This window comes from Lissotriton helveticus, chromosome 7 (assembly GCF_964261635.1).
Source record: "Lissotriton helveticus chromosome 7, aLisHel1.1, whole genome shotgun sequence".
Taxonomy (NCBI): domain Eukaryota; kingdom Metazoa; phylum Chordata; class Amphibia; order Caudata; family Salamandridae; genus Lissotriton; species Lissotriton helveticus.
In genome coordinates, this window is record NC_136068.1 from 1,599,385,080 (window position 1) to 1,599,403,003 (window position 17,924).

General features: G+C 48.2%; 1 protein-coding gene across 2 annotated transcripts in view; it reads left to right on the top strand.

Annotated features, from left to right (window-relative positions):
* POLD1 (DNA polymerase delta 1, catalytic subunit) overlaps positions 1-16,936 on the top strand; it is a 493,173-nt gene extending 476,237 nt beyond the window's left edge. For both annotated transcript variants that reach the window (XM_078655207.1, XM_078655208.1), the window contains exon 27: positions 15,874-16,936. In XM_078655207.1, the coding sequence (XP_078511333.1) occupies positions 15,874-15,970 (97 nt within the window). In that variant the 3' untranslated portion in view covers positions 15,971-16,936. The remainder of the gene's footprint in view (positions 1-15,873) is intronic.
* The last annotated feature ends 988 nt before the right edge of the window (positions 16,937-17,924 follow it).

The window sequence follows — 17,924 nt, forward strand, 5'->3', positions numbered from 1 at the left end:
CCTAAAGGGTGAGCAGGGGTCATTCTGAGGAGTAGTTCCCTTGCCCTGAGTAGAGTGGTGATTTCTGCCTGGTTTTGGTGCCAACCTCCCCCAGCCAGGAATCCCATTTCTAACAATGGGGTTTACATTGGGACAGGATCATTTCCAGACCACTGTGCTCCCCTTTGGCTTCACCAGTGCCCCTCGGATGTTCACGACAGTGATGGCAGTCGTTACAGCACATCTTTTAAGTCTGGTACCCAGTCTTTCTATACCTCTATGACTGACTGCTGAAGTCAGGCTCACCGTAGGCAGTCATCACCGACCTGCAGATTGCGATGACGCTTCTAACATCATGGGTGTTCTCTAAAAATGTGCCGAGGTCACACCTGACTCCGCAGACGCTCCCCTTCATCGGAGTCATTCAGACCACTGTGCAGTTTTGCGTCTTATCTTCCAGAGCAGAGAATCCAGGACATCCGGGCTTATACTATTGTTTCAGCCCCGGTAATGGATTTCAGTGACTGGTGGCCTCCTTTTTCTTGCTGGTCATGCATGACAGATCGCTTGTGCGGACTCTGCAGTGGGATTTGAAGTCCTGGTAGGCACAGCAGCAGGAGGACCTCTCTGATTAGGTCCATATTTTGGAGAAACTGCAAAAGATCTGCTGTGGTGGCTGCTGGACAACAGTTGGGTCAGTGGCAGACCCTTCTTCCTATCTCACCCAGGGCTGAGGCTCCTGGGTTGAGATGTCCATCCGGAAGAGGTGATCAGAGGTCTCTGGCAGAAGCTCGACTCCACATCAGACTGCTGGAGCTTCAAGTCATCTGCTTGACTGTGAAAGTCTTCATTTCAACTATCACAGGGAAGAATGGTGCTCCTAGGTCCGGTTTTAGGGTTTCATCACTCATCAGCCAGGATCGCTTGACTCCAGTGGCATGGAGAGCACCGGACCCATGTCTGGGTATACCCATCCCGCTCTGGGTAACAAATGCAAAAAGAACAATTGATGGACAGAATGCAGAACAATTTACAATACAAATTGGACGGGGATTGAGGCAAAGACAGATTGCACCTATCCTTAGTGGAGTGATTTCTATTAAAATACACAAGGTGCTAGGGACCGGAGATTCAATACCCCTAAGTCTCCCGAGATACGCAGTATCTCTAAATTCCATATACAACACAGTGGTCCAGCACACTTAATTTAGGTGTTCATGAAGAAGTCCGCGAGGACGAAACGCGGTGGCTACAGTCTTTTATCTTGTCTGGAAAAAAAAAAGTCCTCAATAAAGGATTTGAAAAGATTAATTCTGCTGAATTTCCATTCTTGATTTTGATATTTGGTTCACAAATGTTTTAGTTATATCAGTTACTTTTGTCAAACTTTGACCTAAATTAAGTGTGCTGGACCACTATGTTGTATATAGAATGCAGAAAAATGTCATACATTCACCCCAGTGTATATGTAACAAGGACCCCCTGTATACAGTAAGAATCAGATTCCTAGACCAGGGATAAACAATGGGTTACATATCACCCATACATTCACCCCAGTACAGAGATATGGGCCTAAATCCATCGTTTTTTGGCTCACCATGCCATTCCAGTTTGAACCCTGTCATATGCAAATCAGTCTTGACCCTGCGCCCAATGGGAACAGTCCAGCCTGAACTGCCAGGCTAGGTCCTCCCTGGACTGGAAACAAGCATCCTAGGACCGGTTTTGGGGTTTCACCCCTCATCAGCCAGGACAGATCTATTGACTGGGGAGAATGTTTGATTTGCTCTGCATTCCGTTCATCACCTGTGTGTCTTTTGCTTTCTTGCCTAAGTGTGCCAGGTATGCCCAGACGTGTGTCCTGGGCTCACTGTGCCACTGGATTCAAGCTAGCCTGGCGGATGAGGCGTGATGCCCCGAAACCGGTCCCAGGATGCTTGTTTACGGTCCAGGGATGACCGGGCTTGGCAGTTCGGTCTGCAATGTAAAATAACCCAAGGAGAGCAATACACATTAATACAGTATGTGTAAAACGGGGCATATTGATACAGTGGCCACCAGTTATACAGACACTCGTTTTGTAAACATAATACAGCAAACTAATATTAAAAAGAAGGCAGACTAAAGAAAAACATTTATTCACTATAAATTGAAAGAAGGAACCCTTTCTCTGCCGTATATAGAGCGTATATTTAAAAAATAATTTCTTTCTGGTTAGTTTCAAGCCTTGTATGTGTCCCTGGTATTTTGAGTGAGAGATGTTCCCACAGTACTACATATTCAGCCCCTTTTTGCCATCTCATTTGCAGCGTTATTTTTTTTTATTTAGCTTTTTTTAAATATAATTTTCATTATGAAGTCTCTGAATTGATGTCTCTTCATTGCTTCATATTTTGCCCAGGCGATAAGTACACAAGTTTTATCTTACCTCAGATCAGACTTGCATTGCTTCACATTCTGCATTCTTCCTTTTTCCAGCTCTGGATGTGTCTGCTTTTCAGCCCGTGTTCGCTTCCCTTCTGTTTGGTCATTGTTTGTCAAGTTCTGTATGTTTATCCTCAGTAGGTATCCTGCAATATCGTAGCCCCAGCGTAAAGATTTGCAATATTGTTCAGGAACAGTCCTTTTGGGAGCTAGCTATGGTTTTTCATAGAGGTGGGCGAGCCACTAAGAGCTGACGCCTGGCTCTGACTCAGCCCGTGGCCCCATTGGAAGCTCGAGCCCATAACGTGCCATTCTTCCTTGTGGCTCCTGCCTGCCACCCTCACTCTACCCTCATGCACAGAGCGGTAAACAAAGCATTAACACTAGACGTAAAAAGAAGAGAAACATAGCTACCCAATTTGTGGCCGATTTGTTCAAAGTGAAACCAGAAAGCCTGCTTCTCCACTCAACCAAACTGTGATCGTAGGCAAAGGTTTTGTTTCACCACTCCCCCTCTCTTCATCGTCTCTTATGAAAGCACTTTCAAATACGTGAGTTCAGAATACCAGCTGTACAAAAACCTATTGTGTTTGATTTAATAGACTATAATGTTGTCTAAGAATCTGGGCAACATATAAGATTCACGTGTCTTGCCTCTTAATTCACTGATGGCACTGTCGCCAGCGTGGGGGCGGTGAGCAGGGATGGCTTTCAGTTTGCTTGAAAACGATCATTTATAATGAGTACTTCTTGGTGCAGGGCTATAATGTGACTTATTAAGGTCAAAGTTTTCACATATGAATTCCACATTTATGAATTTTGAAGAGACGTTATCATATTTACAGTGATGTTTGTGGTATGATTTACATGCCAAAGTTTTCAGGGCTCGGCTCGTGTACAAGCTCTTAGTGCCAAGCCAGACCCTTGGCTTAGCTCTCCCTGTTAATTTGTTGGCTTGCTCACCTCTTGTTTTCCTGGTGGGGAACAAGTTATGGTTTCTTATAATGGTTTAACAAACCATAAGAGGAGAATTTCAAAGGTTTTAGTTTTTCCTTTGGAACCATTGTGACACTTTAACTGTATTATTTTTAGACGTTACAAGCTTCTGTTGCAGCGGTTTTAGCTTTAAAGGGGTAGATCTTGCTGTCACTTTCGCATAGATGTGTCCTGGCGTTTTTGTAGCACTATTCTGCATCCAGCAGTCTGGGGTATATGCTAAATTGGGCTTTCCATTTGTTTCTGCAGGTGTTTGTGGACTTTAGGTGTGTATTTATAAAATAGTAGATAAATACTTCAGAGTAGGTTTCCAGACTTTGATGCCGTGAAGTTGTTACCATTTTTACCAATATATTCGTATTCAACAAATTAGATTTTATGTCGCAAAAAAGCCTGTATTGTTTTTTCTTAGAAGGATTTTGTGACTTGTCTGCAGTTTGATGAGGCATTTAAAACTTTTCCGAGTTAGGTATAGTTTATTCATGGACGTAGTTATCATTATGCCTCATGTTTAGTGGCTATATAGCACAGGCAGGCAAGGGGACCCTTTGAGGGGGTGGGAGGATTTCATTTGTTGTTGCTTATTTTTTCCTTTCAAATCATTTTATTGGGAATTTTTATAAAGTTGCATATAACAGGTCATCAATCATATGTCGCACTATATAGAGCATAGGCATAATGCCTGCTGTTAGGTGTCTAACGTGCGTTAAGAGAGACAGCAATATCCAGTGGAAAGCAAACAGTGGAAAATCCCCATAATTCTAACACAGCACCCCAGTAAGCAGGAAAGATGAAAGAGAATAAGATAAAAACAAGAAACAAATGGGGGAGGGGTGGGAAGTGATCGCTAAAAGAATGGGGTGTTGCCAGGGACTAAGGTTAAGAGTTTGGTTGCTGGGGGGAAGCCGTGAAGATGTAGGTTTGGAGTCATCTGTAATGCAAAGTCCAAGTTGTTGGTATATAATGGTACACAGGGGGAGCTTTATTTATTTTTAAGTAAAATACTCAAAGCTTTACAGAAGTACTAAATCATAAGCATAGACGATGGACTTAAATGTCCATTACCTATAAATAGCCTCAGAACTCAGTATTACAGGGTCTTGTATTCTTTTAAAAAAAATGTATTTATCATTTTCATAATGTTTACAGACATTGCAAGGTTACTCACTGCGATTATACATGTCTAAAACAGCAAGAATTATTTGCAAAGCAAGCATGTTCCAACATATACCGCACAATAGTTGCGGTTAGCATATGCATCATATGTTGTAATGTCAATAGCCGACCAACTCAAGCCAAAGGGTTCCCTCCAGTGATCCATATTCCACCCTCCCCGACATAATAAATACAGCTATTGAGCAAGCCGAAATGGAATAAATCACCCCACACCAGTGGGGACTATCCCAGCTGGTTGCTGTGAAGGGGGGTTAGAACCGATGTCCAGCACATAGCTCTTAACAGACCCCCAAATATCCACAGGGACAAGTCACGGACACAAATGCTGAGTCCCCACCACAGGACACACCCGCAGCTAACTGACAATACCACCTAACCAAGCGCCTTCAGGATAAACCGCCCTTTTGCCCCCAGGCTGATGATGGGTCCCCTCCTACACCCTTTATACCCTGCATTGTTATAGGAGTACACGCCACCCTTCGATCACAATCGCTCTTTGTACCCTGCATCCCATGACCACCCCACCCCCAGTTTATCATCCCCCAGTTATATTCAGCATGTTCTCATCGGAAGACTTCCAGGGTGACTGGATACTTGACTAGTAATGGCATGAGTGCGAATGCGCTTTGAGACGCATACTAGTAGTTGTCTTGTATGTGAATGTTATCTGATACAACAAGCCATTGTCAATGCAAAATGTCAATAAAAACAAGTTACAAAAAAAAGAGACCCCCAAATAACTTTTGAATGGGATGTCAGGGTTGAGTTGTGGCATAGAGTTCGCATTGCGTATTGCAGTATGTGAGCCTATTAAGCCAGGCTTTCACTGTACGGGAGGCTCTACTGCCCCTATCTGAAAGAAACAGGTTAGTATTAGATTCCTTACCTTAGAATATCCCCAGGTGTCAGACTGGATCCGGAAACTTTTGCGTAGCATTACCCCTGCGCGTCGGTAGGCGTCGTCTGCGTCCGGCGTCGTTGGTGCCGGGATAACGTCGCCGGAGTACTTAGACGCTGCCCTCGCGCGCTGACCTCGGTTCTTCTTTCTTCCGCGCCAGCAAGCGCAGATCCGGAAAAAGTGGTACCCCTTAGTCAATTTTTGACTAAACGTTTTCGATAATTTTTGATCCTTTTTGAAGTCTAACGACTCCGACGGTGCCAGTAGGGATGCCCGGGTTTAAACCCTGCGCCGACTGCGACCGACCCCCACCGCCGGTGTCTTCATTGCCTGGCCCTCGACCACGACGACAAGGCCTGCTCCGACTATCGGGCCCTGATGTCTAAAGCTAGGCGGGAGCGGTCCCGCAAGCGACTCGAGCTCCGGCAGTCGGCCCCGCGCCGCTCGAGGTCCGGGAGGAGGTCGAGGGACCGGTCACGGGGTCGGAGCCACCATACCTCCGGGAGTCGTCTTCGGGCTCGAAGTCCTCAGGTAAGCACAAGAAGTCAAAGAGACTTCATCGCTCTTCCGACTCCCCCCGACGCTCGCGTGACGCGGCCGGGGATTTGGGCGATACCGCCCTCGCGGCTCATCCGGAGTCGCAGGCGTCGCGGCCTGCTTCATACTCGTCGGTCCCTGGGCAGAACGCGACGCCGGGGGAGATCGGGCCTTCCTCACAGCCATGAGGTCGCTCACTCCTCCGTCGCGCTCCGCGGCGACTTCGGGCCAAGTGGCCCCGACTGGGGGTCCCAGCGGGTCGGTCGGTTTGACGCCGTTGGGTGCTTCGGTCCAGACGCCGCCGGTGACTTCGGTTCCGGTGCCGCACGCCCCCTCAGGATCCGGGTCGCCGCCGGTCGACCTTACGACCTCGCCGGCGCCGGCCCCCAGGGTGTCGCCCCCGGCGCTGCCTCCGGGCGGCGCCATCCCCGATCCCTCCCTCGATTCGGGACGCCGCTAGGAGATTTCTACTTCTATGACCCGGCCCCGTCCTTTGGTCCTGAGTCTCAGAAGATGGGTGGCGAGGGGGATTAGGAGGGGTCTGAGGACACAATTGGCACAGGAGTGCCAGTCTTATCAGGACTGGACAGGTGAGCTAGGGGAGGCCAGTGGTCTGGACACCTCGCCGGACACTGGTTTTGTCTCCCCTCCTACCGTGGCTACGGAGGAGGGGGCTGCCTATAGTGTGGTGCTGACGCGGGCGGCCAAGGCCTTGGGCCTGGAGCTCCCCGTCGCAGCCGTGAGGACTAACCTCCTCACTGAGGTCCTTAAACCGCAGGCAAGCTCGGCCGAGCCTCTGCTGCCGTTTAATGAGGCCTTGTCTGACCTTCTGGGCACTTGGTCCAAGCCCGCTACAGGTCAGCCTGTAGATAGGAACGTGGCCAGACGCCACCGCCCGGCTCCGGGCGACCCTTGCTTCCTGTCCACCCACCCCACCCCGAGAGCCTGGTCATCCAGGCCTCTGCCTCTAACTCCCAGACCGCATTCCCGACTGCTCGCCCGATCGGTAATCCAAGAGGTACGAGCAATACGGGAAAAAGGTATTCTCCTCTCTGAGTTCAGGGCTGCGGTCAGTCAACACCGCGTGCCTCTTGGGCCGTTATACCCACTCTCTGTGGGGCACGGTCGCGGACGTGCTGCCACAATGTCCGGCGGAGGTCCAGACTAAACTCACCCAAGCCCTTGTGGAGGGTCGAGATCCAGCACTGTACTCCATCCGGTGTGGGCTGGATACCACGGACTCACTGGACAGAGCGATGGCAACGACGGTGGCGATTCGTTGCCACGCCTGGTTGAGGTCCGCCAACTTTTCGGCTTATGTTCAGAACACCCTTATGGACATGCTGTTTGATGGGCGTCGCCTCTTTGATGACAAGGCCGACCATGCGCTTGAGCGCTTTAAGGACTCCAGGGCTACGGCCAAGTCCTTGGGCCTCTCGGCCCCGTGCCAGCAAACGGCTGCCTTTCACTCCTTTCGTGGCCAAGGAAGGGGAGCCCCCACACGTCCTGCCAGCCACGGGCCGCAGACTACCGTCCAGCGCAGTGGGGGACGTGGAAACCGCCGTGGCGGCAGGTGGGGGACACGCCGAGGCCAGTCCACACCTGCCCCTGCAGCACCCGCCTCAAAGCCTTTCTAGTCCGAGCTTTCAGGCCCATGTGACTCCAGTGGGGGACAGGGTTCGCCATCACCACCTCCACTGGCGCACTGTCACAATGGACAGGTGGGTGCTGCAAATTGCCCGAAGGGGCTACTCCCTCCCCTTCGAGGCGAACCCTCCAGCCGTGCCACCGCAGCACCACCGCGTGTCGGGGGATCACTTGGCACTTCTTCGAGAGGACGTTACGGCCCTCTTGGCCAAGGGTGCCATTGAACGCGTTCCTGGGCCAGAAGTAGGGTGTGGTTGTTACTCCCACTACTTTCTGGTACCCAAGAAGGGCAAAGGGGGCCTACGCCCTATCTTAGACATGCGGAACGTCAACGGCTTCCTCCGGCAGGAGAAGTTCAAGATGCTGACACTAGCTCAGGTCCTAGCTGCCCTGGACCCAGGAGACTGGATGGTAGCGTTGGACTTGCAGGACGCTTATTTTCATATCCCCGTGCTGCCGGCCCACCGGCGTTACCTGCGGTTCACGGTAGGCCACGAGCACTTTCAGTTTACCGTGCTCTCCTTCGGCCTTACCAGCGCCCCACGGGTGTTCACGAAAGTGATGGCGGTGGTCGCAGCTCATCTGCGCAGGTTAGGGGTTTCAGTCTTCCCCTACCTGCACGACTGGTTGTTGAAGGCGGGCTCGCCCCAGACAGTCGCCAGCCACCTCCAGACTATGGCCGACCTCCTGCACCTGCTGGGGTGTGCCGAAGTCACACCTGTGTCCCTCTCAGAAGCTCCTCTTCATCAGAGCGGTTCTGGACTCGGCGCAGTTTCGGGTTTATCCTCCCAAGCAGCGGGTTCGGGATATTCAGGCTCTGATTTCGATCTTTCAGCCGTTATCCCGAGTCTCGGTCAGGTTGACGCTGGGGCTGATGGCCTCCTGCATCCGTCTGGTGCATCACGCCAGGTGGCGGATGCGGGCTCTGCAGTGGGACCAGCATCAGAGCAATCTGTCCTACCATGTCTTGATCTCGGAGGGCACTGCAAGACAGTTGCAGTGGTGGCTCACGGACCGCAATTGGGTCAGCGGCAGATCCCTCTACCTACCCCACCCGGAGCACGTAGTTGTGACGGACGCGTCCCTCCAGGGCTGGGGAGGCCACATGGGAGAGGCGGAGATCAGAGGCCTCTGGTCTCCGGCGGAGTCCCGGCTCCATATCAACCTTCTGGAGCTGCAGGCGATCCAACTTGCACTGAAGGCATTCCTCCCCTCTGTCCGGGGGAGTGTAGTGCAGGTGTTCACAGACAACACCACCGCCATGTGGTACTGCAACAAACAGGGCGGGGTGGGGTCGTGGACCCTATGCCAGGAGGCTCTGCGCCTCTGGCAGTGGCTGGAAAATCAGGGCGTGACCCTGGTGGTTCAACACCTGGCAGGTACCCTGAACGCCAGGGCAGACGAACTCAGCCGTCGGTGCATGATTGATGACGAATGGCGTCTGAACTCTGACGTGGCGCAAGACCTCTTTCAGCAGTGGAGAGAGCCTCTGTTAGATCTATTCGCCACAGAAGAGAACGCGCAATGTCATCAGTTCTCCGCGTTGGAATTTCCAAGGCGGCACTCGCTCGGAGGCGCTTTTCGTTGCGAGTGGAGCTGCGGTCTGTTGTACGCCTTTCCGCCTATACCACTTCTGCCCAGAGTGCTGAAGAAGATCAGGCGCGACCGGGCCCAAGTTATCCTTGTGGCTCCGGACTGGGCACGAAGATACTGGTATCCCGAGCTACTCAGTATGTCTGTCGATCCCCCGATTCGTTTGCCTCTTGTTCTTACTTTTCTGATGTGCGCTCCCTTCGATCCACTTCATAACTGTCCTCTCCGTCTTCTTACCCTTAAGACTGCTTTCCTGGTTGCCATCACCTCTGCCAGGAGAGTGAGTGAGCTTCAGGCTCTTGCATCCAAGCCTCCCTTCCTTTCTGTCCATCCGGACAAGGTTGTGTTGTTGACAAGACCCTCTTTTCTGCCCAAGGTAGTCACGGCCTTCCACATCGGGCAGTCCATCACCTTGCCCACCTTCTTTCCGCCTCCGCGTCCCTCTAAAGAGGAAGAGCGGCTCCACCGTCTGGACCCAAAACGTGCGCTCTTTCTTTTTGGATCGCACACGCCAGTTCCGGGTGGATGAACAACTCTTTGTTCGTTACGTGGGCGCTAAGAAGGGATGGGCGGTGCACAAACGGACCATCTCTCGGTGGGTTGTGTTGTGCATCAAGGCATGCTACTCTTTGGCTAAGAAGGAGCCTCCTGTTGGGCTGAGGGACCATTCCACTCGGGCCACGGCGGCTACTACTGCCCTGGGCCGTGGAGTCCCCTTGCAGGACATCTGTCAGGCAGCTACGTGGGCCTCGCTGCATACGTTCGCAAGACACTACTGCCTGGACAGCCAAGTCCGGAGGGATGACTTCTTTGGCCGTTCCGTCCTCCAGGACTTTCTGGTGTGATTATTGGTTCGCAGACCCACCACCGGGGTTGGTATTGCTGGGGTATCTATTCTAAGGTAAGGAATCTAATACTAACCTGTTTCTTTCAGATACACAAGTTACTTACCTTCGGTAACGATATATCTGTAAGAAACAGTAGTTAGTATTAGATTCTTTACCGCCCCACCCATCCTCCCCGTTCTGCGAACCGATATCTAGGGTTACGGTCATCCCCTTTCAGGGCCCTAGTTTCATGGCACCAGTGTTGGTTTTTATCATGGCTCTGCGTTTCTGGCGCAGAAAAGCTGTAAAGGAACTGACGTCCGCGCGAGAGGGCGGTGTCTAAGTATTCCGGCGACGTCATCCCGACGACGGACGCGGAGCTGCAGACGACGCCTACCGACGCGCAGGGGTACTGCTACGCAAAAGTTTCCAGATCCAGTCTGACGCCTGGGGATATTCTAAGGTAAGGAATCTAATACTAACTACTGTTTCTTACAGATATATCGTTACCGAAGTTTAGTAACTTGTGCTTTAAGAGCTATTTCCCTCTTTGCAATCAAAAGGGCGGTGGCCGTAAATTTACTCAATCACTTCAGGAGATTGCACACATAGCCCAACAAGGCTACCTCAGGCGTAGGATCTAACTCGAGGTGTATCATTTTTGTTAATAATCTGAAAATGGCTCTCCAGTAATCCCCAATCTTAGCGCAGTTCCTAGTCAAATGGGCTTACAGGGTCTTGTATATATTAAAGCGAGCAGAGCACATATAGCTGTCATATTTAATAGAGTACTTTTTTTGTAAAGGTTTGAGTTTCCAGGTTGTCCACATTGGCACTGCATTGGTTTCAATTTCTAATGGGTCTACCTCTGCACTCTATCCCATAGATCAAGATGTAGATGCATCAAACGCCAAACCGTTTGTATCTCAAAAATAGCCATTCATTGTAGACTTTTTCCAACTTCCCAGGGCCACCCTTTGCCTACGGCCCCTTTGTGTCTGGGACAAGTGGCCTTAGAAAGCCGTAACTGTGATCTGGTAAGTCGAAGTCGGGATATGTTTTTTCACCCAAGAAACTGCTTTGCTATGTGACTACAATGCTTGCTCAAAGGCTTGCAAGGGACCTGGATTTTCAAAAAATATATAGTACCATTTTTTGGCGAATATCTAGATATGGGCCTCCACAATGTCTCTGCAAGAAGGGTCTCTTTGGAATGCTGGTGCACGACGAGTATTCATGCCATGGTTGGTCACCCGCACTTTGGTGTCAGATTGCTCAGTCCATTACTACGTTGTGTTGTTCAGAGCTTTGGGGCAGCAGCAATGGCTCAGAAGGGCTGGAAGACTAGTCATGGAAAATGCAGATGTCCGTTTTTTAGTGGGGAATGCTTCTGGTGCAAGCAATTTAGAACTTCAGATCATTGAGCAGAAGTATTTAACCCTGCTTGGTCCCTGCTGGAGGGGAATGGGTAGCATGCAGCTTCATGCCCAGGAAGGCCTTCATCAGGTCTATGCATGTTGTCAGAGCACTGTTTGAATTTCAGAAGTCCTAACTCATATTAAATTAGAGACTTTTAGCAGTTTTTATCTCGGATAGACCTATGGAAACGGGCTTGGCGGGAAGCAATGTGCATGCCAAGTCAACATCTGAAAGCCACTCTTTATGGACATACCATTTGTAGTAGGGTTCCGGATTGGAGAAAAGAGTTATGCAGTGATTTGTTTCTATAGTGGCTCCAAATCACCTGTATTACTACAGAAAGCCACCTCTAATGCTCAAACAATGCAGCAAGAGTGACTAGATGTAAAACTAAGATGATTGAAGCAGCAGTGCAGCATGGCTCACATCGAGAGGAAGCCCTAAGGGCCAAACCAGACTTTGTTTCCAGGTCACCATGAAGTTGCAGCTCTCCTTCATTTATTTTTCCCACCCGGAGTTTACTGCTGCACCACTTAAAGCAAAAGAGGGGACTGATAGAAGGGAGAGAGATTTCTGAAGGTCACAAGCTTAGCCTTAGCAGTTTTCAAAGGCTTCGGGGGTTGATGGCAATGAGATTACCCGATTGGGATGCATTAGATCAGATTACAAAGCATGCATTGCCTTTAAAGGGCTTACACTACATTGTATGCCCTCACATTTAAAAGAGGATTCAAATGTTAGCTGACATACCGAGTTTTAAGCATTCTAATGCCACAGTGCTAAAATCAGAAACTGTCTTACTGAACTCTTATGCAACATTTTCAACCTCGAAGCTTCGCAGGCAGGTTGGGACCTTTTTGCTGGAGACCTGTGTTTCCCCGCACTAAGCTTTCCAATTCACCTTTCTGCCGGCTCGAGGGCTTCAAAGATGTGGCTTGGCTTACACATTATCTTTATTTATGCTCTTTCTTGGTTCAGCTGTTGGTAGATTGTGGTTTGGTTTGTGTCCGACTGTCTTTGTTTTTAGTTTATGGTTCCTCTGTGTAATTGATGAGCGTTTACTTGTGGATTGTGTTTCACACCACATTTCTGTATTATTCAAGTGCTTTGTTGCATTGTAGTTGGTAGTGTTGCCCAAGGTGTGTCTACCTTGGCTGTGCAATAGTGTTCTCGACCTCTTACAGGTCCTGTGTGTTAATTTCTGTATCGTGAGGCTGGCAAGTGATGCTACTGGAGCAAGCGAGGGCAGCACAGTGACCAATTACTGAAGAAAATTGGTGAAATTGGTAAAGGTAGAGCGCCTGGGAGTAGAGAGCATTTGGGCCCCACTCCTTAACGTGGCACCAGAATTGGGAGATGCCATTTCAACTTTCAGATTGAGAGAGAAGCTACATGTTTGAGATTACTTTCATTCTGTGTACTTTATCTAATTTTCTCTTCTACTCCGTTGGAAGTGCAAGTCTCTGTCCCACACAGTCCCAATATCTGCCTCCCAGGATTCCTTGCATTTTACATTCTGTCACTTTTCCCATGTGCCGCCTTCCTCACATATTTATCTCCTAGGATCCCTTCTTTCACATAGGTTAATTCCTGTCCCCTAGTCGTTTCTCTTGCACTTGTAATCAGATATGTTCCGCTGAATCCCTTCTCATATTGCCATAATTTATTTTTGGCCTCCAGAAACCCTGCCCTTACATTCTTACTGTCTGTCTCACACTCTACAAACCACATTCTTAATACTAATACGTTCTGTGTCTGCCCTCACTGTTATCACTTGCATGCATACTGTCTGCCTTCGCCTGCCAGGGTCCCATAGCACTCATAGGACTAGACTCAGATCCCAGGGTTTCATCTCCCACACCGGTTTATTTTATTCACTAGAGTCTCTTCTCCTTCACAAGCAAATAGGATTGCATCTCTTTTCCTTCACCCAAGGCCCCATCTCACATTATTGGTGGTCTTCTCCATTATTCAGGGTCCACTGTCTTGCAGGTAGTGTCTGTCTCTGTCATGAGTCTTCTCTCTCTGATATAAGCAATGTCTGTCTCTCTCCTTGCTCTTCTCTCACACTTGTTGTGTACTCATTTACACAGGGTCGCCTTTTTAGGTCTCGCCTAAGCAGCGCGCATGCGCAGCATAGGAGATTAGCAATTGATTCCCTTTTCTGCCAAAAACGTGTACGCATTACTTTGAATGGCAACGCTTGCACGTTTGGCGATTCCCTTGCGGGAGCCAGCTTTGAAACCATCTGTTTTTAATTAACAGATGGTTCCCGCTCGCTCCCGCAAGGGAAACCGGCGCAGGCCCCCTCCTCTCTCTCCTCCCCCTGCTGCCTCTTTTCAGCGCGAGGCGCGCGCGCTTGTCCTTTTTTATAGTCTGAACCATACTTCAAGGCACTGTTGCCTGCTAATGTATTTGCAAATTGAGCATCTGGCATGTAACGCTTGGCTGTTCGGCAGCACCACACTTACTCCTATGCTTAATGACTCCGTGGCCACGACCAGGATGAAAATGAGTGAAAGATTAGTCGGCTCGTCTCTTCAGGCAGTGCACAGCAACCAATACCTCAGACTTACTGTTGTTAGTAATGCGGCGGCCCACGCTCGTGTCGTATCCGGATGTGGAAAGCTTCTGCGGTGTCGCTGCCTCCAAGGGGAACATGGGCGCTACAGCACGGGCCGGATCCAGCCAACACGGGAGGATAAACAATGGGCCCGCGGCGGGGATTTTCCTCGCATGCAGTCCCTCAACTTATAGGGTGGGCACGGCAATACACCTTGGAAAATGACTTCTGCGTCACAACTTTAAAATGTGATATTTGGTACACTTTGTACCTCTTAACTACCCGAATACCGGTAACCGCAACCAAGGAACACTGGGTTACTTTACCGATGCCCGTAGTGCGCGTGGATTTAAGGAAATTTGCTGGGGTTTGTATTTCAGTGTTCCAAAATACTGCAAGAGGGAGCCACATCCGAGTGGCGCGTGGACTACATTTCCCATCGTGCCTGGCTCGAAACGAGCAAGAGTAGCTCCAGAAAACAAAGCTAAATTTCCGCACTAAAGCAGTGTGTGTAACCCTTTTTTCCCCATTTGGCTGAAACGCACCTTATAAAATATTGCAAGGATCCGAATGAAACGCTCTGAAAAGATTCTATATAAAGCCAATTTCTTGATTTTAAATAATAATGTTTTTTAAATTCTTTGGTTAAAATACAAACACGTTCTCCAGTATATTCGGTTCACGAATCTGGCGCAAATTCATAAATATTGAAAGCATGTTGTTTTGGAGATTCAACATATTTTATTTTTAACATTAATTTGTGTTATAAAGCATTGCTCTTCAAACTTTTTTTATGCTGACCCTGTTCCCTCCCTCCCCCAACCCCCCTGCAGTAAAAAAATAAGCATTAAAAATGCAATCGGTATCGCCTTTAAGTTAAAGCCATTTGCTTTGCTATACAATACCATTAGCAAAGCAAATGGCTTTAACTTAACAAAAGGCGAGACCTATTGCATTTTCAATGCTTGTTTCTTATAGCCAAATTCTGGTTCTATCATATATTATCTTTTTTTTATCATACTCGTAGACTGTCTCCTGCCCTTGATACCCCTTTCTCTGACACAGGGACGGGTATGTAGTAAATCCACAAAGAGGGAGTACTCTAGTTAAATGAAAAGTCTCTTTAATCTGGCTCTCCAGCACAGCACGGCTTCAGGGTACCAAGACATCACACCAACTGCCTTTTCAGTTGTATCAATAGCATTCAAAATAATCCTCTCAACTTTAACATTCTAAAACATAAAAACCTTAAACAAAACCAACCAGCACACACCAGTATGTTTCTGTCCCAGAAATGCTGACCTCTAACCTAGTATGGTGTCTGCTTACCACTGTCCATGTTTTGTATTCTTTCTGAGATGGCAAAAGTGTTCTCTATTAGCTAGGGTTCCAGATCACTAACACAGTAGTAATAGTATGTCACCTGGGATGTCCAGTCTTTGGCACAGTTTTGTCTTTGTACTCCATGGTCTATGCTCTTTGTGTGGTAGGGTTTGTTCTTGCCCTCTCAGGTCCCTACACTGTCAGGATATTTCTCTGTCTCATGTCTTTTCTCAGTGATTGGTCTGCCCCTTGTCTCCTAGGCATGTCTGTCTCTCCCATGCTCTCCCATGCTGTGCCTTCGCTTTCATGCTGGTTGGGTTTGTGTCTGTGCCCCAGCAGGTATCATTCTCTCTCAGCCGTAGGGCCTGTGGTGGTCTTTTTGATGCATTATCCACTCCAGCTTGATCTCGCTGAAATATTGAACCCCTTGTGCTACATCGCAGTTATGTGCAAAATCTTGTACTAACGTTGTTTAACTCTTTTATTTCCAGCCGTGATTGCCCAATCTTTTACATGCGTAAGAAGGTACAGAAAGACCTGGACGACCAGGAGAAGCTAATACAGAGATTTGGACCCCCAGCATGGTAGCAGTTTATCATCCGGCAGCAGTATAAGATGGGGCTTACGTGTGCACCTCTCTCTTCAAACCTTAGAGAGAAAGGAGCCTGGACAGACTTTATGAACACTGCGCCAAGGGGGCACCTAAACAGTGGAATGCCGCCTCCGTGCCTTCTGAACATTCTCGCTGATCACCAAATAGCACCCTCATGAAACGGGCTTCTTCTACTCCTTTCTGTAACCTTCCAGGCCCATTGGAGTAAAATGCAAATGAAAGGCTGGCCTTCATGGGTGTGTCTTATCAACATGACAGTCTTCCTGTGATGCATAGCTGTCTTTCCAGGTTTTTCATTTGGACTGAGGATTTTTCATTGGCATCAGTCTTAAAAAAGCACTTTTGAAAACCAATTCAAATGTAACACAGCAGACACTGAGATTTCCTAATAGCATTGAGCACAGCAGAATCCAGTAATCCACTGCTGAACTGTTAATCACCTTCAGCACCAGAGTTGGGTAATGCGAAGTATCCTTTGAGTACACTAAGACTAACATTTTTCTGGTCACCAGCCGATGAGACAAGTTCTAGTTTGTTCTGGCCTAACTAGAAGGCAAACTAGTAGAACCGGTGCTCTATATAGCACTAGCATCTTCTTGCTGCTTGGCCGCTGTCTTTCTTTTCTAGAGATCCTGCCTTTGAAGTCTAAGAAGCAAGAAAACCCAGTTAGGTGTCTAGCGTGTCCATGCTGGACATGCGTACCTTGTCTATTAGTCAGTCATATGAGTTACTGATGTACTCCTTGACCTTTTATGGAGGAAGCAATTGCCTGTCATCTGACCAGGTGGAGAGCACATATCCCAGCTGTATTTCTACCACTGGCACCCTGTGGGTGTATAGTCCGTGAGCGAGGCCAGCTCTCATAAAGGGGCATATGGTCTCTAAAATATACATTTTGTACTGATACATTAATGATGATTAATAAAAGTCTTTTTTCCACATGGGATGTCAGAGCGTATCAATTCAAGTTTACATATGTTAACAGATTTTTTATAGACTTGCATATCTGCAGGAGGGGTTTTGGACATGCTGGTGTCTAGCAACAGAAATTCTGGATAGGAGATATATTTCAAATCAGTAGAGTCTCGAGGCTTGTGTAACTGAACAGTGAAAACCACATGAACTAATGTAGTTAACCCCCCATGGCAGAGGCACTTATGCAGGCCCTTGTATTGCTGTGCGTGGACATTTATGTATGCATGAGCTCTCCAGCAGCCCTCTCTGTAGGTATCGGCACATTGATTTGTAAGTATATCCACTGTTGTCATGAGTAACGACACACACATTGTTGCTTTTGAAAATTCCCAAGAATACGCACAATGGATACATTTTATTTTTAGGTGGAGCCGGTTATACAGCGTAAGCTGGCTGTTTGCCAAAGACAGTATGGGCTTACCAAGAACATGCGGGGCTTGCAGCACCGCCTTACCACAGTCCGCACCTAGCATAAGTTTCACTCAACTGTGAGTAGTTGAGCTATTTTAAATCTTTTCTTACACATGGGAGAAAGTTTCAACTGTCATTATGGCAGATAAGGAGAAATGTTTCTCCAAAACTTAGTCCTCCGCTGAACAATAAAAATATTCACAGATAAGCCACGCTTAGATTTAATTTACTGTCTTTATCTCACCCATAAGAACTACTTGCTGTGGCTTTTGCTAGACCGTACATTTACAGACCCTTAAAGACAGGTAAAGGAGGCTGGTCCTTTACCTTGTAGTGAAGAAATTGTTTTCCCGTCTAAAGGGGGATGCACCCTCATCAGGAAATTATTTTTTTTTTTTTTACTTTTTATTTATTTTCAAAGTTTTATATAGCGCGAACAAGATCTTTGCAGATATCAGAGCGCTTTACAGAACAAGGGGTAAGGGAAACAAGGGAGCGATTAAACAAACTTTTGGGTACAAAATAGTAGTAGGTAGTATGTGA